At 48.3% G+C, this 25,667-nt stretch overlaps 1 protein-coding gene across 1 annotated transcript; it reads left to right on the forward strand.

Annotated features, from left to right (window-relative positions):
• Positions 1-25,205, forward strand: VCPIP1 (valosin containing protein interacting protein 1). The gene is made up of 10 exons (XM_078604344.1): positions 1-368; positions 8,638-8,958; positions 9,955-10,107; positions 10,555-10,798; positions 12,757-14,395; positions 15,414-15,715; positions 17,091-17,177; positions 18,126-18,318; positions 18,665-18,948; positions 19,414-25,205. Exons 1-10 carry the CDS (start codon positions 189-191, stop codon positions 20,118-20,120), a joined length of 4,110 nt encoding a protein of 1,369 aa, XP_078460470.1. The 5' UTR covers positions 1-188; the 3' UTR covers positions 20,121-25,205.
• The last annotated feature ends 462 nt before the right edge of the window (positions 25,206-25,667 follow it).

Raw genomic sequence — 25,667 nt, forward strand, 5'->3', positions numbered from 1 at the left:
TCCCCCCACCTTCACCGCGTGACGTCATCGCGCGTCGGTTCCAGGGTTGACGTCACGCCCGGGGCCTTTCCCGCACCTTCACGGCCGCCGACGCCGCCGCCGCCGCTTCTTGTTACCGCTGCCTCCTCTCGACTGAACCGCGGGAACAACAACAACAATAACAACAACAGCAGCAGCCACAGAGAGCCATGCTGCCCGGCAGCAAGAAGGCCAAGGACGGGCCCAGGCTGCTGTCCGCGAGCTGCCCGGACGAGCGCTGCGGTGCCCGCCTGCTGCTGCCCGCGGCAGGAGGCCCCGCGCAGTGCTCCGCGTGCGGCCGCAGCTTCGAGGTGGAGGCGGCCCGGGGCCCCGCGGGCCTCTCCCGCGAGGTTCGACACGCACAGCAGCAGCAGCAGATCCTTACACTCACTCACACTAACCACCATCCCCTCACGAAAGCATCTCCCCCCCCCCCTCTCTCTCTTCTCTGCGAGTCTCCCGAATTTCTCACGCGAGGTGCGACACGCGCTGCCCCCCCCCACCTCTCGTGCCCCCCCCCCACCTCTCGTGCCCCCCCCCCACCTCTCGTGCCCCCCCCACCTCTGATGGTGTGGTGTGGGGGGGGTGATGGTGTGGTGTGGGTGACGGTGTGGTGCGAGTGTGTGGGTGATGGTGTGGTGTGGGGGTGATGGTGTGGTGCGGGTGTGTGGGTGACGGTGTGGTGCGAGTGTGTGGGTAATGGTGTGGTGCGTGTGTGATGGTGTGGGTGTCTCCTCCCTCTCCGTCTCCTGCAGAAGTCTCTCCGTACACTCGCAGGGCGTGAGAGCGTCTCACGCGTCGAGGGCGTGAGACTTGTTATTGAGGTTTTGTTTCCGATGTGTGTGTGGGGGGGGGGTGTGTGTGTATGCGCATACTCGCGCGTTTCCTGTGCGGTGCGTGAGAGGGCGGTACTCTTGTGTATTTCACAAACCCCGTACAGTACACACACACATATCTGTACTATAGATGTATTCAGTGGAGCAAAACTATCCATAGCCCACCCCACCCTCCCACCGGTCAACCTGAACACGACGACAATCTTTGTCCAGCTTTCACTCCTCCCGAGTCGCGCCGATGTCGCCCAGCTGCCATTTGCCAACACTATCCACGCCGCAGATGTGTCACTCGCGCGCATTGCCCATCTCACGCACGCGTCGTGGGAGAATTGTCTTCAAATGTGTGGAGGAGCAAACTGGGGGGGGGGGGGGGTCATGTAAGCGATGCCTAGTAGTCATGGGGGGGGGGGGGGGGGTTGAGGTTTGGTGCCAAGTCACCAAATGAGAATCATGTCCAGTGTCAGAATTGTTATTTAGACTGGAGGAATCCGATGAGCTATGAAGCGTTTTCACAGATGCCCAGTATGGGCGGGTCAGCAAGTAGCCATTGGATCCCACGTCAAGTAGCCATTGGGACCAATATCAAGGTAGTTATGGGGTCTTATATCTTATAGCCAATGGTACCCATGTCACGTAGCTAAGGGAGTTCATATCAAGTTACCAATGAGACAAATATCAAGTAACCAAGATAGTTCTAACTTAAAATCAGAAGGTTGCAAGTGCAAAATCCTTTTTGGCACTCAACTTGGCCCATCATTTCATTGGGGGTAAATAAAAGGAGCATTGTGTGAGATGTCAATAGTGTCTTGTCTTGTGAAAGATTTGCAATGGGAATGTAGATTTTTTTCAAAGCTCTGGGCACCCAAATGAGATGTGTGGCCTATCCCCCAGTGCTCGTTTGGTCGGTCTCAATCTACTTGTTGACACTTTGACTTTCATTTTTCAAACTGTTTCCTTGCTCAAATGAGTTCTGGAAGGTGCTCGTGTCCCTTGACAGCCTTGTGCCAGTATTGCACGTAACTTATTGGTATGGAAAATCATGAATTTTCCAGTTTGATAGGCTGGCTGGTTCATGATGTGTTTTGCCCATAAAATTTCGTGACAAGCGAGACAATGGTGTCTCGTTACATGATGAACCATGCTTATAACAACACGATAAATGCATCGTCTCATCAGTGTTCCTTCATATACTGTAGCATAACGTAGTGTCACTTAAATGTCTTGTTTAGGGACATCTCTAGCAACCCACGCTATTATTACAAAGCACCACAGCCCGTTCTAATATCACCCCACAATTATACCCTTACGTTGCATCACGTAAAGGTCTGCTTGATCTCAAGTGGATCCAAAGCACTTGTGTGGCAGTTTCATGGCATGGCATATATTCCCGTTCAAATGTGCATATAAACAGGGCAAAAGTGATGCGTTCACATTGAGAACTCTTCCTAAAGTTGATTGCTTTCTGGATTAACAAATCTACTCATCCAAAGTTGAGAGGGCATGCTTTTAAACAAACTGCCATATCACTTTGCAATAAAAACCATACGTATGATTTTCATGAATAATTACCTTTACATAGCCAGGAAAGCCTAATTGATTCCTCTTCTTGACAAGAGCCCTACATTAGGAAGTTCAAATATTTCCATTAGAGTTTGGCACGTGGAGCGAAACCGGAGTACTCAGAAGAAGATCCACGCAAATGAAGGTATAACTCTTAACTGCTCCACACAGATTTAATAATCCATTGCTGTAATGTCATATCCTGGCCACCTCACAGTTCAAGTTTACTAAATGTGTTATTCACACGTAATATCCCATCCCAAGTACCAACCAGCTTAATGCTGTTTAGCTTCTAAGTTATGATGAGATGTGTTTTTATGTGGGCTCAGCTTGATTCAAACTTGCAATTAGGAGGAAAATGTAGTGAATATTTGTCAATGGATTAAGTCATGGTAAATGTGGCTTCATTCACAAACAAGAAATATTACATGGTTAGGAGAGGAAGTGAAATAATTGAATGCATAGTGTGGGTGGGAGGAAGTGATATGTACAGTTCTTATGCATCAGAGTGCTTGTTTATGATGACTGTAACAAGAGTGGCCAAACCGTGGCTTGCAGGTGACATGTGGCTCCCAGCCAGTTTAAGTGCAATGCCACTTTATAGATACGCAGCCGATTTTTCACTTGTCAATTTCGGTTTGTTTAAAACAGCAAATCTCTTTGGAAGAGGGAGCAAGCCCAGAGCACTTTCCCCCTGGCAGCTGAGCCAGCGATGACTACTCCCGAGGTGCTCCTGCAGATTTCAAAATTCGAAAACTCCGCAGCCAAGCAGTCGTATGAACGTCCCACACACGATCAACCCACGTGACCTACTCGGCACATGTCTTGTGCGACTCTCGGCCATATGAGGATTTTGGTTTGTGGCTCATCGGGTGAGGTAGTTAGGTTGCCCCTCATATATAAGGCGCGTTGGCGCTTCATAGACAAAACTTCAATGTTAACCATGGAAATAAAATTGTGATGAGGTGCGACATCGTGAGTGGTGACTGCACAATAGCACCACGCAGGCTCGGATGTTAACGCTAGGTGACATCAGCATCTCTACTCAGGGTGTAACAATGCATATATGAATATTGATTATGCTCGCACTGTATATATATACACACACACATCAACCTCATGCTATATATACACACCTGTAAGAATCGGTCTTTCTTCGACTAGTCTATGTTGTATGGGAGGGGCTGGGTGGGGAGGGTGGGGCTGGGTGGGGAGGGTGGGGCTGGGTGGGGAGGGGCTGGTCACTCCATGGTGCCCTTATAAAACTCAACGTTTAATCTACTCACGCAGGCTTGTGCCCGCCCTCACAGTTGGGCATATTTGCGGAATACACCACGCCGCTGTTGACCCTGGCCATTGACCGAGCAACCCAACGTTCCTACCAGCTCCCTCCGCAGGAATGTGTTTAAAAGAGGAATTGACTCGTGAATAGAATTATGAACTCACTTCATGGAGGTTAACACATCTAGTCTTTACTCGTATGAACCCAGACGTGACAAACTAGCTGAATGCATCTGTATACTGACAGTGGGTGTCATGTCGAAGTAAAATATAAAAGGTGGATTAGAGTCAGAATCAGAATATTTAACAGCTGCCCTTGGTACTCTTTGGTTTTTTCGGTAAAGTCACGTAGGTAAAAGATTAAAATAAATTAAATCACGACGTTTCGGGCGCAACACAAGCGTCCTTCTTTTGAAACGTCGTGATTTAATTTATTTTAATTTTTTACCTACGTGACTTTACCTAAAAAAAACAAAGAGTATGAATCCTTGCAGTCACGAAAACTTCAAATCTAGAATTAGCTGCCCTTGGAATGCATTTAACTATATTTTATCCTGACCTTGGCTTTGTATGTTATAGTTGTCTGCCTTGTCCTTCATGAGGGGGCTATGATGCACTGAAGTACTCTACATGGTTATGAATACTTTTGCTTTACTGCGGCTGCCGGGCATCGATTGTTCCTCTTTGAAAGGCAGACCAAGTGCCAACCGTCTTAAATCGCTGTTGATGTGGAAAGAAAATGTCAACTACTCAATCAATGCTATTCACGTATGTATAATTCAGTTTCTTTCCTTACATTTATCGATCTTCAAGGTGCACGTTGTCGACCCTAGTACTAAGCCCTCTGTCCTGTTCCCCAGTCCTCCTCTAGTGGGCTACGGGAGGCTGACTGATCTGGCCCTGACAAGCACAGATCTCGGCACCAGCTAAGCCGGCCTTGCCCTGACAAGGGCAGAGGTCCGGGAGCTCTTGGTCCGCGCCGCTGGCTTACCCAGCTCGGCCCTGACAAGGGCAGCGAGACAGGGGAGTCCCAGGGCCTAATCTCCGAGTCTTCGATCTTCACTGGTCAGCTTCGTGTCGAACTGCCTCGAGCTCTCTGGCTCCCCGCCTTTTATAGGGATCCCCTCAGAGGGGCATAACAGATGCGGACGTCGGTGTGACCACCCGTGTGTGTGTGAGTGCAGACACCCCTGTGTTTCTCGTCCGCCGTTTCTCCCGTAATAACCCCTACAAATGCGCCAATATCGTCAGAGCTCAGAAGTGCATTTGGGCCTGGTTATCACTGAGATGGGTGACCACCGTGGCTTGCCAGGTGTAGTCGGTGTGGGGTTGCGAGGTGGCCAGAGTGTGGGAGTGCCAAGTGTTACCTCCCCTGTTATGCATTTGTGTTCTCTGGGTATCTCCGGTTTGCTCCCACTTAAAAAAAAAACACTCGTCAATAGAATTATCCAAGCATCCCAAGGTAAGGCCTGCCTAAAAAACAGTCTTAAGATTCATTGAGTCTTTTCCTGGGTAAGTAATTGGTAATATTATTTAATTCATAGGAAGACGCATATTAAATACACATTCATGTTTCTGTATAAGCCATGAAATATCAACTTCGGAATCTCACTATACTTTGTGCTTGTACCTTTTTCCTGGAGTGTGAACTTGTTAAGCCTGTTAGAAATTCTGACGTCGTGCCTAGTATGTGTGTTGTGTTTAAGTAGTCTTACCTCCGTCATATAATTTTCAGGAAGGCATCAGTTGCAGGGCCCACCACACATTTGAAACCACTGGGGTTGACAGCATGGTGATGGGTGTTTTAACATTTGTATATTGTCGGGGGCTGCCAGTGGCCAGCAGGCGTTTTATTGAAGGACACTGGTCAAAAATTATTGGCTTTCTGGGAGCTGAAGTTGTTCCCTTCACGAATGTGCAACACAGCAACATGTGTCCATGTGCCACCGAGCACACCAGCACCTCGCTAAAGGTAGTACATGTGAAAAGCAAGGTTACATGTGCGTACACCACATGAATGCTTATTACCTATCCTGTATGTAGTTTTATTTGGTGTATTTTTATTAAATGCTTCTTAGATAAGGCAAGATTATTGAACATCCTCCATTCATTGTGTGTGGAGGATATGACGTTTAGTACAGCTACTAACCCTAATGCGTTGTTTAGTTTAATAAATGTCTTAACCTCCACCACAGCCTGTGTGGAGAATATTACATTTAGTCCAGTTACCAAAACAGGGCTGGAACGGTTTGACTCCCTGATGATTTGATGTATTGTATCCATTCTTGGTTGGCGATTTTACTGTGGAATCCAAAAGGTACTCCCAGTTATGGACAATGGAAACGTTGTTCATAATATGTGATGTTATGATATTCCACCCTCTCATCATCTCGTCTGGATTGAGAGGAGAGTACAGACTTAATATGTGCTTCCTGCTTTTGTAATGTCTTGTTGATACCTTCACCTTCTGTAAATTTTGTCTTTTTTTTGGTTACATTTTATTATTCTAATTCTGCGTCCATTACATTATCTCCCTGTGCCATGTCGGTCCATGCAATGCTAAAATTAGAATATCATTAACGTTAGGTTTTGCAGACATTGCATAGCCTAACAGTACATGTTTACGGCAAGCACTTAACTCACGTATTGGTTTGGGTCATATATCGATATTCACCAATGCACAGTTTCATTGTTACAATTCTAATTAACATGCAGTGCCACTTCTGAAGTACTCCCTCATTATATCCTCAGGAAACCAGAGACCAGACCCTAATCCTCCCCTCGTCTTTATACCTTGATGTAATATTAAATGACGCGATGAACACCTGATGTATTTAATCTGTTTGGGTTGTGGTGGTGGGGGGTTTTTATGAGAGTTATCATTTTCTAATTAGTTTTCACTTGCGACACGAATTTTCGAATGTTCGAGAAACCATTTTCTGGCATTGCCAGGTGTCTGGAGTTTTTAAATCCTTTATATTAAGTTCACTTGCTTGCTTGATTGCGCGCTTACGACCGTGCAAATCTTTCGGTCGTTTTTTAACCCACTTCCCGTGATCCAATCGTGCTGACATTTTGCACACAGACTCGTTGTGCGTGACAATTTATTTTCGTGAAATTGTTTTTCTTAACTTTACACTTTTTAGGAAGAAAAAAATGTATATTTAATTACCAATTGCTTAATGGTGGCAGGCAATCATCTGACCCATAGGTGGCAGCCATCTCAAGCCAGAGGACGAGAGGACTCTAGCCGCCCGTTTCAAAGACCAATGTGGGCTGGGTTGTGGCCCATTGAACACTCATATAAATGATTTATTGTGAAAAACTTTGTTTTTACGGGTTAATTTTTTATTCACCCAACCTGTATATAGTCTGGCTCAGTGGCAATCCAGTGGGTTGACTGGATTGCCACTGAGAAGCATTCGAGTCACCTTATATGGGCTTGCCCTGCACATGCTTTTTTGGTATGGATCACATGAGTGAATTATGGCTGCGCTATGTGTGCGTATGTTCCTTCCCCGGCGGAGATGCGCTTGCGTAAGAAGAGCTAATTTTGTGTTTAATCTCAGACTGTTGATGCTAGAAGAAGCTTGCAACAGATCTTTGCAAAAAAAAAATATTCACTTTATAACAAGCTACAATACAGTTCTAATCTTTGAGCAGGTGGTCTCCAATTGATGAATGTGTGAATACAAATCCTGGTCAAGTGTTGTCTTGGATCACCACCAACATCATCCTTCTGAGGATGGTAAAATGAGCACCACCTGCTGTTCAGGCTTACACCCCACTCGCATAGAAGTCAACAGTGGCTGTCCCAGGGATAGATTTCGGAATGTAGACTTTGCTCCACTTGTTCATCTCTACCAATGGAGATGAGCACCACTCATTGAGCATTTGAGAATGGAGGCACGGTTAATTTTTCACCCTCATCGTTGTCATCATCATCATCATCAGTTTTGAGACTGTGTTCATCACATTCTCTTTTTCCACTTACCAACATCGATACTATTCAATTAATGAACAAAAAACCAAGGGTCATAATTATAATAAAAAAACAGCAATCATTGTAACCAACGGTTTAGGCTTTTGATCTGACTTTTTTAAGTTTTTCCCTCCATTTGCGAACACTGTCAGCGATTGACAGACAAACAGAAATAAAGGGCCAGTCATCATCATATTCAACAACATCTTTTCCACCAAGCTCCAGTATTACGGCGTTGTGTTCTTCACATATTTTCTGTATATACCAATTTGGAGAATGACTCAAACAAGCAAATATGAATGGCCAGTCATCATCATCATTCATAGGGTTGCTATGATATTGTTGTTCTTGATTATTTATGAATGTTTATTTCAGGATGATGATGATCACTACATCAGTTTCCCATAACCGTTTATTTAATTGTAAATATTTTTGTATCATTTTTGTGCTTTGTGGGATTACCAGTCATGATCAAGATGACTTAAAACGTTATTCAACTGCAGTTTACTAAATATCTTGTAACCATAAGTATTTTGATCATCGCAACTCGACAATCTACAATGCTTATGGTACACATGCTTTTAATAAAGCATTAAACGACTAAGTAATTACAGTGGCTCCTAAAATTAGTATGTCATATAACCACAGTGCCATCAGTTACTCTGAGAGACATTTAAAAAAAAAGACAAATGGCCGATGGAATTTTATTTTGAACTTTCAAGCATGATGCTTTAGTTATTCAATTATTTTGTGTAAGAAACTACAATATTGCAATCATAAAATATATGACAATCCCGATAGTGATATTTTGCAGAACAGCCGATACAGTTATCGTGGATTATATATCGTATGATAAAGCGTAGTACTCTATCTCCATACCGTCGCTGCACCGTTAATTTGTCGTGGCCGCCTTCGACAGGCGACTCGCAATGAACACTCAGTGCCGCTCTCGCTCCACAGCAGGTCACCCTTCAGAACCTCCTCCGCAACTTCCTGCTGACGGGCGGCAGCGGCACGGGCGGGCTGGGCGGCAGGAAGCCCATCGCCCCGCTCGCCCGCGTCGACGGCCTCTGCAACTACCAGTGCAAGCTGCTGTCGCCCATCCTGACGGCGCACGGCATGGACCGCGCGACGGGGCGCGCGCGCCTGCTCAGCGACATGGGCCAGGGCAGCACGTTCGACTGCGCCGTGCTCGGCGACCGCGGCTTCCGGATCGAGGCGGAGAACCTTGCCGTGGAGGGATACGGCAGGGACCGCTCCGGCAGCATGGTGTACCTGCGTGTGCGTTGCCTCCCCCCCCCCGCACCGCCGCCAACACCGTCGCCCCCACCTCGACATCCTCGTAGTTTTCCGCAAGCGTGTGCCTCGTGTTAATGCTCGGACAGAGGTCGCAACCGGGTACCCGATACCCGTACCCTACCCGATACCCGGCTACCCGTACCCGGTTGGGTACGGGTACGGGTAGCCGTTTGCGACCCTGGTGCGGCCGGGTACGGGTACGGGTAGACCGTGAGTCACTGGTGAGTAACCGTTTGTCACTCATTTCCCAACGTCTTGTCTCTTCTCACAATTCAAGTTCCTAGAATCAACCCACCCACGCCTGCAACGTGGCTTCATCCCAGAGGTCGCAATCAGCTACCCGATACCCGTACCCGGTCGGGTACGGGTACCCGTTTGCGACCCTGGTGCGGCCGGGTACGGGTACGGGTAAGGAATCAAAACCCGTTTGCGACCTCTGTGCTCGGAGTACGAGTGCTTGGATGATATTGGTCTGGAAAGTCGATAGGCTGTTGAACTAAAAAACTATATTCTATGATACAGAACTGAGTTCTGCTTCTATATGACTTAATCCATAATGCTTCTCAATATCGCTTGACTTTACATGAAATGTTTTTTAGCATTGATCAGGGCCCCATAGTTTAGATGGTTGCTCGTGCCAATAATAAATTGCAACCGAGAAACGTTTGTTTAGCAAATCTGACTATCGATGAGACCCAGAAGGTTGAAACCGATCCAGAGTTTTCTTGCTTAAACAAATACTGTTGGATAATGTTGGTCTAATAGGGCAATAAATGTAACTGTTGGACGAAGTATGTTTTGATTTATACGTGGAGACACAGAATGTAGTTGTGCTTGTGTAAAGTAGGAGCGTGCTCATTGTAGATGTTAACCACGTAATGATTCACCTCCCTCTGTGAATTCGATAAATCATCACGGTGATAGTTTACGTGTACCTTCTGAGTATACTTTCTAAGAGTGTACCCCCCCCCCTTGCAGGAGACTCTTCGTTTGATCGCTGTTGCTAACGGGGATGAGGAGCGGCTCGTGCCCATCCACGCGGAGATGGACGGACACTGCCTGGTGCACGCAGTGTCACGTGCACTTGTCGGCTGGGAGCTCTTCTGGCACGCGCTCCGGCAGAACCTCAAGGTGAGCGTGCTGCTCTTAATTGTTTCCTCTTCCTATTCCAATTGTGCTGTCAGAATCTTCACCACCCCCCCCCCCCTCATCTCTGAAGGCAAAAATACATTTCATATGTTTGCATCTTCAGAAATATGCAATCGAGAGTTGGCGCATCCCCAGCTCTCTCAGCCTCCCACTTCCAGCCCCCCTACCCCCCTCCCCTTCCCCCTCCCCCCTCTCTTGCCTATATAACCTCTTACCATGGCATCTCTCTCCCACTTCAGCAAAACATTTTCTTGCTGTGGTTTTCTCACTTGATGATTGCTTGTGTTGCAATCGAAACGTCGTGATTACATTTATTTTATTTTATGCCTACGTGACTTTACCGAAAGAACCAAAGAGTATGACTGTAGATTGATACGTTCATGGCGTTATCGCCCGTGACACCACGATGGGATGTGATGCCTCCGACAGGCGCACTTCAGGGACAACCTTGAGCGCTACAAGGAGCTGTTCCGCGAGTTTGTGGACACGTGCGAGTGGCAGGACATCGTGAGCGAGTGCGACCCGGCGTTTGTTCCGCCCGAGGGAGTGCCTCTGGGCCTGCGCAATATCCATATTTTTGGACTCGCAAACGTGTTGCGACGGCCGATACTTCTGCTCGACTCCTGGGAGGGCATGCAGAGCCCCGGGGACTACTCTGCCACCTTCCTGCCCGGTAATGCGTGCTTGCACAACGGCAACAACCACAACAGCCACCGTGCGCCGCCAAGCGACGGTGATGTCACCACAGTGCTTGTGCCAGGCTAGGCACACTTAGAGGCCACGTACAGTGCCGAAGGCTTGTTGGCAGAAGCTCACGGGACAGATGCAGATGTTATGGATTAACTAACTGGCTAAGATGGTTGATGCTCCACATGTGCTCCGCACTATACTAAACTATGAACTAAATTATTTTTATTTTACCAGATAACACCCACTGAGCTATATAGCTCTTTTTCAGAAGTAGCCTGGCCACAAATGATAGCTCAACGAAGTGGCTTATCACGTGGAAATTTATGGCAGAGAAATACTCTTAAACGCATGTTTCTAAATGTTGAGGGGAAAAACTGGAGGACCCGGAAAAAAAATCCACGCGACCACGGGAAGAACACGCAAACTACACATATACAGGCGTCAGGGTCTGGATCGAACCTACAACCGCCTGGCGAGGTAGTTAACATCTCACCACCGTGACACACTGTCCCAGCTAGTTGTGTTTTAGCTGCCAGGCACTGTTAGTTGTGAGCATCGCTGCAATGCCAGCCTGCTTCTGGAGGGCAGTGGCATTATCTACGGGCCCCAGTGTCAAATGCAACGTTTTGAACATTAATTAATGGGAGATTGTATCTTTGTTCCTTTTATCATTATTAAAGTAGAAGGATTCATGATAAAAAAAATATATATTGGCTTTTCGACTTATGTCCAAGCTTATAAAATGAACACAATCCCTAACTTCTCATCTTGATACACCAATGCTTGCTCTGACATACATTCCACATGTGGATGTCAGTGGTTACATTAACTTTAATCCCTACTACAAACAATAACACTAGCTTCTGCTTGAGCAGGGATTTTGCAAACACTGCAGTGTTGTGTCTACCACAGAAAGGTACCTTACTCAAAGATCAAAACTTAAAACTCAACTTCTCATGACTCACAAAGCAAGTGCTGTTGACGAGCACCAGTTGAGACTGGCATGGCACAAGACCGCTTGGTTTGGCTCGGACAATGCCCGTCGACATTTACTTACACCCTGTACCAGATTCTCATTTAAGGAGCGGTCAGCTTAACCCTAAGGGAGGTGTGAGGTAGGTTTGGATACCCCGTGTCTCTGGTTTCGCCAGTTGTCTTTAAACCCCAGGTCACTAGGGTCTTGTCAACTGGTTCAGAGTGCGGTGCATTAACCAATACACAATTACTCTTCACAATACGCACACAGCTCAAAGATCACACGGTCTGTAGTCATACAGACTCCTAGGGCAAGCGCTGTTAGTGAGCACCTATACTAAGGCACGCAAATTCATGAAACTATTTACACATCGTTGTATTTAAGCTTTGGACCCAGGTTACTGGGTTCAGAGTACAGTGCTGTAACCACTGCTCCACCAACACCCATCACAAGCCCATATATGCAGATACGATAAAGGCATTTAAAAAAATTATTTTATGCTTATTCTATTATCTCTGTTAGATATTCTTTTTTGCCATTCTAGCCATAGTTGTCATTATATGCATGCCTGTTCCTAACCCACAGCTTATACCCTAGCCAATATTGATGTAGTTCAGTCACTTCCTCATCACTTTTTTATTGCGACTACCGTGGTTTTATTAACTTTATTTCTGGATACTCCACCCATGTCAATGATGTGGGCTGACATATGTACTGTTTTGTTTTGTCCATGCTATGTTTAACTTTAATGTTTCAGGACGAAACATTCTCTTTTATAGCACAGCTGTAAAAAATACTTTCCATTCCCTCATTTGCCAAGTTTCTATAACCTTGCTTAATTTAAGGTGTTACAGGAGTTTGGGCCTGTGTTTATCAACTTCCAATAATAAAAACACTCCCCCTCCTCCGACCTCAACACTCCACTCTTCCGTCGTCATTGCTCCCTCCCCCCTCTCGTCGTCCAGGCCTCGTCGAAGAGCGGCTGTGCCGTGGCCACGACGGCCGGCTGAACGAGCCGCTGTGCGTGGCGTGGAGCAGCGCCGACCGCAACCACTACATCCCGCTCGTGGGTGTGCTGGGCCGCCCGCCTCCCCGCCTGCCGGGCCTCGTCGTGCCCAAGGCGTGGGGCGTGCCGCAGGCCCTGCTGCGCCGCTACGTCGACTTCGACGAGGACGGCTCGTGCACCGTGGGCGGCAGCCGCCCTCTCCGGGGTCGCTACGTGCGTCGCCTCGTCGTCGCCATGGAGGAGGTGTACGCCAAGCGGCACGGAGGCCTCTGCCCGTCGCTCGTGGCCGACGCACGCCACTACGTGTACCGGCGGCCCGACGAGGCGGACGTGGCAGGAGCGACGGCGCTGGCGCTGCGTGAGCGCCGCCTCTACCGTTGCCTGTCATGCGAGGCGCTGCTGGAGTTCGACGTCCCCGCCGAGTGGCTGGCGCCCGGCGGGCGGCTGTACGAGCTGGCGCGACGCTCGCACGGGCTGCTGCGCACCGACCGCTCCTACAGCTTTCCGCATTTCGGCGTCGTGTGCTCGTACGTGGACGGGGAGGGGGAGGGCGGCGGGGGCTGCCTGGAAGCGGACTACGGCGAGAGCGAGCTGCCGCGCTGCGCCTGGTGCGGGGCCAGTGCCGTGCGCAAGGTGGTGTCGGGCGACGGTGCGGTGCTCTACAAGAACGGCGACCGTACGCGGACGGCTTCCGGGGGCGGCACCGGCAGCGTGGGCCGCTGCGACTGCGGCTTCAAACACTTCTGGGACGGCGGCGAGTACGACAGGCTGCCCGAGGAGCTGCCCGTGACGCTGGAGTGGGGCGGAAGCACGGTGCACGAGATCGTCTACTGGTTCCAGCATGAGAGTGACGCGTCGCTGAACAGCAACGCCTACGCGGAGGCGACCAAGCTCGTGGCCAAGCACTTTCCCGGCGAGTTCGGCAGCGAGCTGCTCGTGCAGAAGGTTGTCAATGCCATCCTGCGGCAGACCGCCAAGAGGAACGCTGACGGGCAGCGGCGGCAGCCCGTGTCGCTGAGCGATGGCGGTGGTCAACGCAGCTGCGGGGCGGTGGGCGATGTCGGAGTGGAACGGACTGAGGATGGGCAGCCCGAGGAGGGCAGCATGGCCGTCAGCTGCGAGAGCCCTAGAGTGCAAGCGGACGCGGAGCAAGCACCGCCATCCAAGATCATCCTGACGGGGCCGAAGGGGCGGACGCTGCACCGGGAGGAGCTGACGATGAGCCAAGCGGAGCAGGACGTGGCCAGGAGGATATCGGACAAGGCTCCCTCCGCTCAGCGCAAAGCTACTGACCGTATCAAGCAGCAGCAGCAGCAACAGCAGCAACAGCAGCAGAATCATCAGCAGCAGAAAGGCAAGGAGGTTAAGGAGCCATTGCCCACGGAGGTCACGACCACGGCGGCGCTGGACGAAGCTCCTCATGGCGGTGTGAGTTCCGGAAAGACGGCGGTCCGCCCGGAACCGGAGAAGAAAATCCGGGCGGCCACGGCGGACGGGAGACAAGCGACGCTCACGCTGCTTCCCAGCACCACGTTCGCCGAGCTGCGCGCCAGCGTGGAGCGGGAGTTTGGCATCCCCGTGACGGAGCAACGCATCCGGTGAGACTCCCAGCGAGGCGGCGTTCAGCTTGAGGAGCACAGATTAAGGAAATGATGGGCATTCTTTGACTGCCTAAGTATCATTCGTAGAATGCCGGTTTATTTCACGGGTGTTTAAAGATTCAAGGGATTCTAGATTTGAAGCTTTCGTGACTGCAAGGATTCATATTCTTAGGTTTTTTCGGTAAAGTCACGTAAAGTCATCGTGACTTTACCAAAAAAACCTAAGAATTTTCAAGGGATTCCAAGCATTGCTAAAATGTCACGCTAACCCAGTTGTAAACTTCTTTGAGGGAATGTAAATTTTAACATGGCAATCTGCATCAGAGTGGTGATTCCTGCAGGTGGTGAAATTGTGAGATAAAGTGAATCAACGCCTTAAATGCGCTGGAGCTCATTGCCTCTCGATAGATAACTGGGGTTGAGCCCGATTCGTAAGTGGATGGGTGACCACCAGTGCTTGACAAATGATATAGCTGTGAGGCTGTGAAGAGGGCCAGGAGCTGAAGGTGGTGAGTGTCACTCTCGTATGTGTGGTAGGTTTATAAAAAAAATGCATCTATCATTAACACAAACTGGAAGACGTCTATGAAGGCAATACAAATGACAAGCCAACATCCTCTTGAGTTGAATAACAATATGCCAGGCATAGTGGAGCCCACCTGTTAACTATGGCAAAGGATGATGGGTTGTGCAGAACTGTGAACTACCAAACCTTATGCGCCGTGAGCTGGCCAGTGGATGGCAGTATAGCAAGTGGGTTCACAAAAGCCATCCGTGCAGAACTTTACATGCCGAACCATTCGCATGCGTATATCCGCTCAGTTTACTCCAGTTTCCTCCCACGTGACGGGTGCTCATTCGTGGTAATAATCACACATCCCTCACGCAGAACGCTCCTGAAAGAGCCGGGTAAATAATTATTAACGCGGAAGCGTGATGTTTTTGCAGGAATACACTCGCCAAAAAATGATGACGTTTCCCCCCCCCCCCCTCCCCAATCCGTAACTGACCGCAGATTCGGTTTCCCGCCCCGCGAGCTGAGCGCGCCGGCTCCGGGCGACGAGGACAGGCCGCTGCCGCTGCAGCACGGCGAGCGCATCTCCGTGGAGTCCCTCGCGCCGGCGGGCGACTCGCAGGGCCCCCGGGGCGGCCCCGTCGGGCAGGCCGAGCGGCGCGACGTCACAGCGGGAGGGGGCCCCGCTCGCCCGCCCTCGCCGGCCGGCAGGGCCAGGCCGGCTGCGTCGGCCGATGAGCTCGACGATCAGGAAAACATCGACCTGGAAATGTCGTCGCTGCACCTCCTCGTCACCCTCACCGGTGAGCTCCTGCGAGTTTTGCGGCGGCCACCAAAAGTGAAAAGGCCAACAAAAGTGAAAAGGGTGGACAAGGCGAAGGGCCAGATGTGGGGCCAGTGGGATCGTGAAGTTACGGGTAGAGCTTTTTGTTCTGATTAACGAGGATGGTAAGGAGTAGGACTGGCAACTGGGTCTGGTTGGCTTGTATGGTTATTTAGTTAGGATTTGCGGTAGGAATATGGTCTGCTTGGCTAGTTTGGTTATGAGTAGGACTGGTATCTCTTCTGCCAGTGCGGTTGGGGTTACGAGTTTGGTTGGCTGATGTATTCAGTTGTTTCGAGTCAGGGGTCAGGATAGTGTCTGGTTGACTAGTTTTGTTCGGGTTATGAATTTGGCAGGACACAAGACTTAGAAAGGTGATGATGGCTGATGGACGAGACTGGTGATGTAATGTCAGCCAAAGGAGAGAACACGCCTCATGGAGAGACGAGATCAGTGCATGTTCAGGAGCGATGTCGATTGTCACATTACAAGACCATTATGGATGGTGATGGCATGGCGAGGACTTCATCAAACGTGTGAGAGATCATTCTTGATTTGAAGCTTTCGTCACTGCAGGAATCCATACACTGGTTCTTTCGGTAAAGGCACGTAGATTGAAAACATAATAAAAGAACACGACGTTTCGGTCGCAACACAAGCGTCCGTCATTACCTGATGACGGACGCTTGTGTTGCGACCAAAACGTCTACGTGACTTTACCAAAAGAACCAGAGAGTGTGTGGGAGATCATGATTGAGGATGATGCTTAATAGGAGTAGTGTCTGTTCGGCCAATGTGGTTGCTCATCAGGCTATGGTTGACATTAGTGGATAGGATCTGTTTGGCTAATGTGGTTAGAATAAGAGGTGAGACTAGTGTTTGGTTGATGTGCTTTGGTTAGGGTGTTGGATATAGCTCACGTTTGACTGGCTAGTGTGACCATGGTTTTACGTCTACTTGTTTTATTTTCAAATAGGGCTGGTGTGGTTTGGTTTGCTGTGTGCTCTGCCCTCTTGCTGTTTATTGAACCGCAGCCATTCCCAAGTATGTCATTCTCACATTCTCACTTTCCTTTATCTTTTCACTTCTGGTGTGTGCGGTACTGTGTAGATGAACCCCTTGGTCATGAACTCAGCGTCACTCCTTCTTTGCTGCTGAAACTCTTCCCCACCCCGGTCATCCACACTGCCGACTCCCCCTACCTCTGCACACATTGTCTTTCATTCTATCCTCCCCCTCCAAAAAAAATCATTTTCGTATTTAAATTGCCGAACATGGTTGGCGGGACATGTGCATTTACGCAATAATTGTGCTGCTGCCTCTGCTGCTGCTGCGGTTGCTGCTTTGTTTTACAGGCCAGGACATGTGGTCGTACGTGAAGAAGATGCCTTACCTCTTTCAGCAAGGAGGGGTTTTCTACAAGAAAGTGCGGATTGACATTGGTGCGTGCCCTGGTTGCCTGTGGCTGTTGTGCAGTCACGCACTGCAGTGGGAACGTGAATGTATAAGCTTAGTGATGTAACAAAGATGCTATCAGAATCTGAATATTTATACTGGAGGAATATGATGTGCTTGAATGCTCTTTTTCACAGATCTCCAGTAGGGGTGGGTAAGAACGATACAACAACAAACAATACAAAAAACATGATAGTAGTACAGAGTACAAGAAGGGTAAACAAATCACCCAAATACATCAAATAAAACCAAACCATCATACTACCACGCAAAGTGGCAATGTCATGGTTAGTGGAGTGTGCCGTGAATCTGGTGACAGAGTTGGATTCCCAGCCAGGGTTAATGTCAGTGGAAAATTATTTCTGAACTGATCCCCGGACCCCCGCACCCTCTGCAAACCAACACTGACCAGTGTAGTGAAGTATGGTCAAACAATCCTTATGCAGAATGCGGCATGAGGAGGCCTTTATCTGGCAGTGCATTAACTAAGGGCTACTCGTGTTTTTCAGGGGTATCCATAGCAACTGCGAAATCAGCCCTTTTTAATGATTTTCAAAGAAATTTGAAAGCGCTAATGCATTTTCTCTGTCCGAATGTTTGTCTGTAACATGGATTCCCGATTACTTTCGTAAAAGATGAGCCAAAATGAATTACACGTTAGCATTAAGGTGCGTCGTTGTTATGGACCTGCCCTTTTGAAAACCAGACAAATCCAATGCACTGTTCATTTTAATTCAATTAAAATCGATTCAGCGGTTGTGCTTTGATTAATTTGGCTGCCGTGCAACTCGAAAGGTAACATTTATTTTCGCTAATTAAACACCTCCGAGGACAAATGCACCCTGGGAATTCACACGTCCGTACGGGTTGTATTCCTCCCTTTTGGGGGCGGGAGTATGATGAACCCTTGACGTGAGCGGCGATAATGGCAACAGGGCTGGTCGATGGCAAGCACGTGACGCTGCCCGAGCTGCCGGGGCGGACCCTCGTGTACAACGGCGACGCCGACCGCCTGGAGCTATGCCTGGAGCCCGGCGGCCACTTCCCCGTGGGGCCCGAGCTGGATCGTGACGTCGCGGCCGCCCTGGAGACGCGAGCGCGCCACGACCGCACGCCCACTTGGAGCAGGCACGTTGCGCACCCCTCTGCGTGCCGCAACACATGGGGCACGATTGAGCGACGCGATTGACGATGCCCGGTTCTCACCCATACGAATTTGCTTGCAAGGTGGGAAGACAGAGACCTACATCATGACCTAGCAACATCATATGGAACTACATTTCTACGTGCAATCTGGTTTCCTTCCACACGGACAAATTATCACAAAGGAATTGACACGATAAATGTTATCAGCCGATAATGTGACACTCGCAGTGCCAGCTATTGTCTTCAAAGTCTTAACACCGCCTCCTCAACCCCCAATCTGTCCCACCCTCTGTCCAACACCGTGCAACTTCCTGTCACGAACCCTCAGGAGTCGCGAGGGTAGCCCTTCGCATCACGGAGGACAGGGCGGCGGGAGTAGCGGCGGCGGCGGCGGCGGCATGAAGCTTGGCAGCGGCGGAGCCATCGTTCGCCGCTCAGAGCAGCAGCACAACGTGCATGCGTTCCACGGCAAGGGGCACAGCCTGGTGTCGGGACCGGCGCATTCTCCCCCAGAGCGGTCGGGCACGACGCACCAAGCGTCCGGCGCGTCATCGCCCAGAGCGACCGGCAGTGGGGGGGGCCCCTCATCCTCGTCATCGTCGCCCGCGCGAGGTTTGTTTGGGACGATGCCGGGTGGCACGGGATGCTAATATTGTGGCGGACCACGGAGCAGAAGCCGGCACGTCTGAGACTCTCGGTATTAATTCAGGCATCGGCTCTTATTAAAAACTTGACTCTCAGGTGTCGCGATTGATGATCAAAACACAATCATGAGTCACTGTACAATATAAAATATACGTTGCAATTTGATTAATTATGCCTATATCTATTTGTGAGGACCAAACATTTTGGTTTGATTGACATGTAACGAACAATCCGGATACAAATGATAATTGTTCTGCGAGTGCTGCTTCTGCGGGCCATTCTCTAATGCAGGGGAAATATCACCGCTTTCCGTATATACTTTGTTACATCATATGAAGCTGATATTGCACAATTGCAGTCAGGTTATGAAACGACAGCAAGAGGTATTGCTGAATTAATTCCACGCTTTTGTATTTTGTGTTTGTCGTTCAGCCCCAAGGGAGTCGGAGGGGCGCGCGGTCCGGGTCGGCCCAGGGTTCACAACGCACCACACCGACGCGACCTCACAAGCGGACGGTAGCGCCACGACCGGCAGCTCCATCTCCCAGGCCGCCATCGGCGAGCAGCGGCAGCGCCTGCTCGAGATGGTCTCCGCGATCCAGGCGTCGGTAGAGAAGCACATGATGAACAGGGACGAGCAAATTCCACCGGGCTCTCGGCGGTCATCCTCTCCTCGTTCTCCGGCTCAGGCTAGCGTGACCGGCGCTCCCCTCGGCAACAGCAGCGGCGGCGGTGGCGGCACGAGCGTGCGGCAGGAGCGCACGGAGCGAAAATCGGGAAATCTCGCCCAGCCGGAAGTTCTCAACAAACTGTCGGAGCCTTTGGGAAAAGCAGCCACTCAAGTTGGTGAAGATGAGGACGACCACGACGATAACGACGACGAAGTTACTGAAGTTGAAAGCGATGGTAAAGGTTGCAGCGATGGGCGAGACGGCGAAAGTTCGCTCGCCGGCGTAGCGGTGGAGACTCCGATGGAGGTGATGGACCCTCACCCGACGGTGGCGGTGGCAGAGGAGGAGGAGGTGGTGACAAGACCCAGGCAGACAGATCGGAAGATGGAGGCGGATGAGGAACCGGAGGAGATGGAGAGCCAGGAAGCAGGCAGTGCCGCTGTGCCAACGCACATGGAATTCACGTAAAAACGGAACACAAGCGAGCGACACGCATTATATATCTCTCTACTATACATATGCTATATATATGGAAAACAAAATTACAGCGCACGAGTGTGTGAGGTGGCTGGCGTGTTGGATGCTGTTAACAAGCGTGTATAGTGCAGTGAGTGCCTTCTGCATGACTTTTAAGCTTCCCGAGAATCTTGAGGATCAGAACCGTGCAGCTGGATAGCCATAGACTTCGATGCATTTCATAATTTCCGAACGAGGCTTAAATACCACGACGAGACTAGACTCGTCGCTGCTTGACTGACCGCTTCACTACCATTAAATCTCATTTAAATTTTGTAAATTAAGTATTATTTTGGTTTACATAAATAAACTTGTATTTTTTTTTCATTACGTTTCTTTTTCCCCCGATTGGTTTACTTTTGAATCACTAACTTATTTTTAGCTCTATCGTCCGATTTAGGAACTTGCACGGGGAAGTTGCTATTCGTTACGTTCCCAGCACTGCAGTGTGTTGGCGTGTCTCGTCATTTGGCGAGTTACAGGGTATGTGCGATTATCCCCCCCACCCTCCCCTGCCTCCTCCCCAATCCTTCCCCCCCATTCCTGCGCTTTGAATGCAAACGTTGCGGATGTTGCACATTATTTAAACGATCCGAAGTGCGCACTTTCACCCAAGCTTGCGTCGTGGTGCTCCGGACACAGTTTGTGCGCGATCTCTCCCGACATTGTTTTCTGCCGATTGTTTCACGTTTGGCCGCACGGGTTCTCACGTGATGCACGTTTGGACAGCCTCGGGCCAGCTTTCACGACACAGGTTCTGGGATGAGACGTTGCAATCGGAAGGTTACCCGTGAAGTCATCATCATAGCCATCGACGTTTATAAATGACACCTTGGTAGCGTGTTGGAATTGAATTGCACACGCACGCTGATGCTATTCACTAAGTCCGTTTTTTTTTGCCCAATTCGAAGTTTCTTCTCATCTCCCATTTACAGTGCTGAGTTGGTGGTGGAAATTACACATCCCTATGTCAGGGGCAAGTCTATCCATAGGGCAACCACTGTCTATCCATAGGGCAACCACTCCGGGTTTTCCCTCCACATTTAGAAACATGCCTTTAGAATATTTGGCTGCTATACATTTCCACGTGATAAGCCACTTCGTTGAGCTATCATTTGTGGCCAGGTCACGTCTGAAAAAGCTATATAGCTCGGTGGGCTTCATCTCGTAAAAGAAAAACAATGTTGTTTTTACTGTTGACTTCATCACTAAGTGCATAGCTATTGTTTTGATCCTGGGAGGACGATGGGCTGAGCCAACTGCTCACTAAGACTTGAACTCACAACCTTCCGATTGCAAGCCACTCGTATATCCGCATGGCCATCTGGCCAACTTCACAGAGCAAATTTTTTGTAACCAAAACCATTTTCAATATTAGTTGTACGTTGGCTGAGAGAAGTAATAGCTTCCACCCTTGTGGCATGCCTCGTAATCATGGTCCAATTTGGACCTGCCAAAAGAAAATCTGCTTGCGTTAAACTGGCTTGGCCGTGCGAACCCCAAAAATGCCAAAATGTGTTGGTGGAATAGCATATAATAAAATTGAATAACTGTAATTGCATACTTCTAGCACTTAATATTGCTGTTAAGGTGTTTTTGCTATTTACACTGAGTCATGCTCATCTGGGACAAGCGACTTCCACCTAGCCACATGACAAACCGGTGCAATGCATTGTCACGTGCTTATTTTTTTACCACATACGGGCTCTGGGATTTTTATTTTTGTGGACGTGCGACTTCCTGTCGAACTTACCTTTTTTAAACGCTAAAATAATTCCCCAGAAACTTTCCCCGTTGTCATTAACGAGTAAATGTTTAAAGCTCAAGTAGTTGAAGCTTCCGGAAACATTTTGGTGTCTTGAGTTTAGAATATTATATTAAATATTTCCCAAACAGTTTATTGAGTGACTTCTGTGCCCATAAAAAAACAACACGCAATGAAATGGGGGATAAGCACCAAGCAGTGGAATAATAACGATTGAGTTCTGAAGTATTAGGATGGTAAGACACATGTCAATCGTGAAACAAAAGCAGCGTTTTGCAATTGATGCAGGGTCGATGTGGCTAACTGTGATTGCCGCTTGTCTGGGAGTAGATTTAAGCCGATGTTGGTACGTGAAAATGAAGGCCATCAGTCTCGCCAACATGTCACGCACTCATTTTCAAGGTAGCTCCCAAAAGATTTCCTCATTTGTGTCATTAAAAAAGTCTCATTTTCCCCCCTGGTCCACCCATGACAACACTTTTCAAGTCTTCCAACCTTTTTGTGCGCCAGATTTTGCAAAGTTACCTTTAATTTTGGTCGACCTGATGAGACACATTTGCATGAACCGCAGGAAAATTTCATTTTCTCGTGAACTGGAGTGGCTGATCGCAAATCCAACTGTCACCCAAGTGTTTCTTTTTTGGTGCCTTCCAGAAGAGGGAGCCATTCATGAGGATAAACCTGGAGGAACTTTTCACTTCGCTGCCACATAGGCAAAAGTGACAAAGTTGTTCATGGCACAGCGTGGCAGATTTTTTTTAAAAGAGTGTACGGGACCGGTGGCATCGCGCGCACGCTGACTTGTGGAATACGATCGCTGGCACGAACTCTGCTTAAATGGAGTCGTCGGTGGTGGACACATTCAGTCTTCTCTGACATTAAAACTAAAAAAACAATGCTCACGGATGCGACGATGCTTTACTCCTTGCTGGCTCCTTGTGCGTGATTTCAAAAGGCATGGTGTTTTCACAGCTACGCTTGTGCTTTGTCGGTGATTCTCCAATGTATTGTATCTCACTGTACTGTATATGCAATAAGAGGGTACATTTACCCCTTACTAAAATCTGAAAAGTTTGCGTGGGAGAGGGCTGAAATTACTTTGCCTTGCGAGGAAATGTAAAAAAATGCAGTGATATAACATTGTCTGTAAAAGTGATCATTTATTTGCAAAATGCACTGGGTTATTAATTTGAAACGATCAGAATACACACTGGTTTATCGGTGCCCGGAAGCAGCATTTGGCTGTATGACCAGATTGGTTCTATGTGAGATGCATGTTGTAACTTTCTCCGTTTGTCCACAGAATCTGTTTTACTAAGTGTGTACATAAATTATGCCCTGCCAAGATTTGTTCAAAGCTTTGTGATTAAGGATTATTATTGAACTGTCCGAACTTAAAGTCAATTAACACACGTGATACCATATGTAGCAAAGGCAACTTCATTGGGTCTACTCTTAAGCGATGCAAACAATACGCTTTTATTGCATTGCTAAATAAGCAATGGATTCAATGCAATATATCTGTACATTTTGGCATTGAGAGCATCTGCAGTTAAAGCAAATCTAACATTGGAGGTGCACATTTGGTTTAAATCGAGAAAAGATCACCTTAGTTTCAGGTTGTTTTATATAATATGTTAACACAGCCATATAAGTGTGTTCAATATAAATATATGTACTGTATTGCATTATCATCACTGCACCTTCCAGTTCTATGGTATTTAAACACCATGAAACGCAGCTCCATTCCACCCTGGTGGTGCACTCATCCACCTGCTGGTGCTGCTTAAAAAGGGGACCTCCCCTCCTCCCCCTCCTCCTCCCCCTCCTCATCCCCTCCTCCTCCCATCAAACAAAAAGAAAACCAAGAGGCTCTCATCTTGTAGCGACACACTTTGGTGCTGTGTGCCACAGGCAGCCCCATACGAATTGGACGCTTCTTTAATCGAAGGCTTCTTCACAGTTGCAGTCGGCAATGCCTTTGTTGTGCCACTTCACATGCTACGAAATACTTTATTCCACTCCTGTGAGTTTTTGATATTCGCATCGCAGTTCCATGGGAAGGTGCTGGAAAGGGGACGCCTGTACATGTAAACACTCTTTAAATGGTCGAAAACGCCTTAATATGTAGAGGACCGCGGAACTTTGGGGAGGAGGTGAAATTGGCGCTGGCTCGCCGTGTGGCTGCTGCCTTTCCCGCTCGTCTGCGGTTCCTCGTCGCGCCTCATAGTCTTTCTCTCTCTCTGTCTTCGAAAGCGACGAGCAAATTGCTGTGCGGCAGCGCGTTACAAGTTGAAATTATGATGATGATATTTACAAAATCATGCGGGCCTAAAACATTAATATTGCACAGCAGGGTCCTGCGTAGGTTTTTGTTTTGCAACGTGACTATAATACGTGACAATTACGAAAGTGATGAAAATGACTTGAAATGGGTATGAAATAAAGGGTCACCACGTAGTTCCAACATTCAGGCACAACAAAAAAGTTGATATCTAATTTTGAATCATGTAATAAGACTCTTAATGGCTCCTTAAACACCTGAGCTTTTGGAGTTATAATTGACACAGTACACTGTTCTCTGGATTGTAAGACAACACAAATCTTGTACCGGTGTCAAATCCTAGTCGTACACACGCCTGGATTTTGCGACGTACCCCCTACTTTTGTTTTAAAATATGGATGGGGTGTGGAGGGTGTGTATCTTATAATCCGAAGAATATCGTACATTTTAACTTGTCAATGAAATGGAGCCCCCACCCGCTCAGCACATGCAACCTGGGTATGCGAGTGTGCGCGCATACAAGATGAGAGAGCTCTTGGTGTTTGTTGGTGTTGTCTAATCGTGGGGAGTGTGGAAGACGATTTATCTTGGCCGTTGAAACGCGGAGCAAATCCTCCGCTTGTGCCAAGACGCCAGCACGAAAAGGTCTCGACGCAAAGTAAAAACCATCACGATCCCTTGTCCGCCTTCCAATGTCGATGTCAGGCTTTTTCAACCCCCCCGCGGTCTTCACGTCCCGCATTCGGCGAGAAAATGTGCGGTTCAAGCAATTTGACATTTGAGTGAAGGTCACTGGTAACAATTTCAGCCCCGTGGCGTGGTGCATTGTAGGATTAAAAAAACAACAACGTGTCATGAATTCGCAACCCAAATGATGAATAGCTGTAATATTGTAGAGAGACACGCCGAGGCCGTGTTCCCTGGATTTTTCGATACGAGTTTGATGGTTCATTAATGAGAGAAAATAAAACAGGAATTCTTAGGATTATTTTTCGTGGCATCACTGGTCCCCTTTTATTTGGTCGTGATTTTATCGTCTTTTTTTTTCTTACAAATAACAGCTGCAAATTCTCATAGTACACCTCGTAACGCTGCATTTGTGCGTATCTACACGAGCAGTTTCGTCAAAGACATTCTACATATTGCACGTATTATGCTGATTACCAGCACTACCAATTATACAATTGAACTCGTACCGTAATTTGATCTGGTAAGATTGGAAATGTTGAACTACGCCGTGATGAAAAGAGTCTGGGAATTGAGCCCCACCACGTTTGAGGGTAAGAAAAGCTTTTGATTTGCACATCGTTACACGGGTTGTCGGGGTTTGTTTAATAACCGTGTAACTACTTTTGATGTTTTTTTAATTACATTTACATCTTGATGCCTTTATGGAAGTCCATTCGTGCGTTTCATAATTTGAATTGTCGATGCTACTACATTTAGTGTG

This window comes from Lampetra planeri, chromosome 22 (assembly GCF_965212315.1).
Source record: "Lampetra planeri chromosome 22, kcLamPlan1.2.h2, whole genome shotgun sequence".
Classification (NCBI taxonomy): domain Eukaryota; kingdom Metazoa; phylum Chordata; class Hyperoartia; order Petromyzontiformes; family Petromyzontidae; genus Lampetra; species Lampetra planeri.

What these genes read in the sequence shown, in the direction of transcription:
- VCPIP1 (XM_078604344.1), top strand. Translation starts at nt 189, where the DNA reads ATGCTGCCCGGCAGCAAGAAGGCCAAGGACGGGCCCAGGCTGCTGTCC. An exon ending in CCTCCTCGTCACCCTCACCG is followed by an intron (nt 15,716 to 17,090) that starts GTGAGCTCCTGC and finishes TTTGTTTTACAG; the next exon opens with GCCAGGACATGTGGTCGTAC. An exon ending in CGCACGCCCACTTGGAGCAG is followed by an intron (nt 18,319 to 18,664) that starts GCACGTTGCGCA and finishes ACGAACCCTCAG; the next exon opens with GAGTCGCGAGGGTAGCCCTT.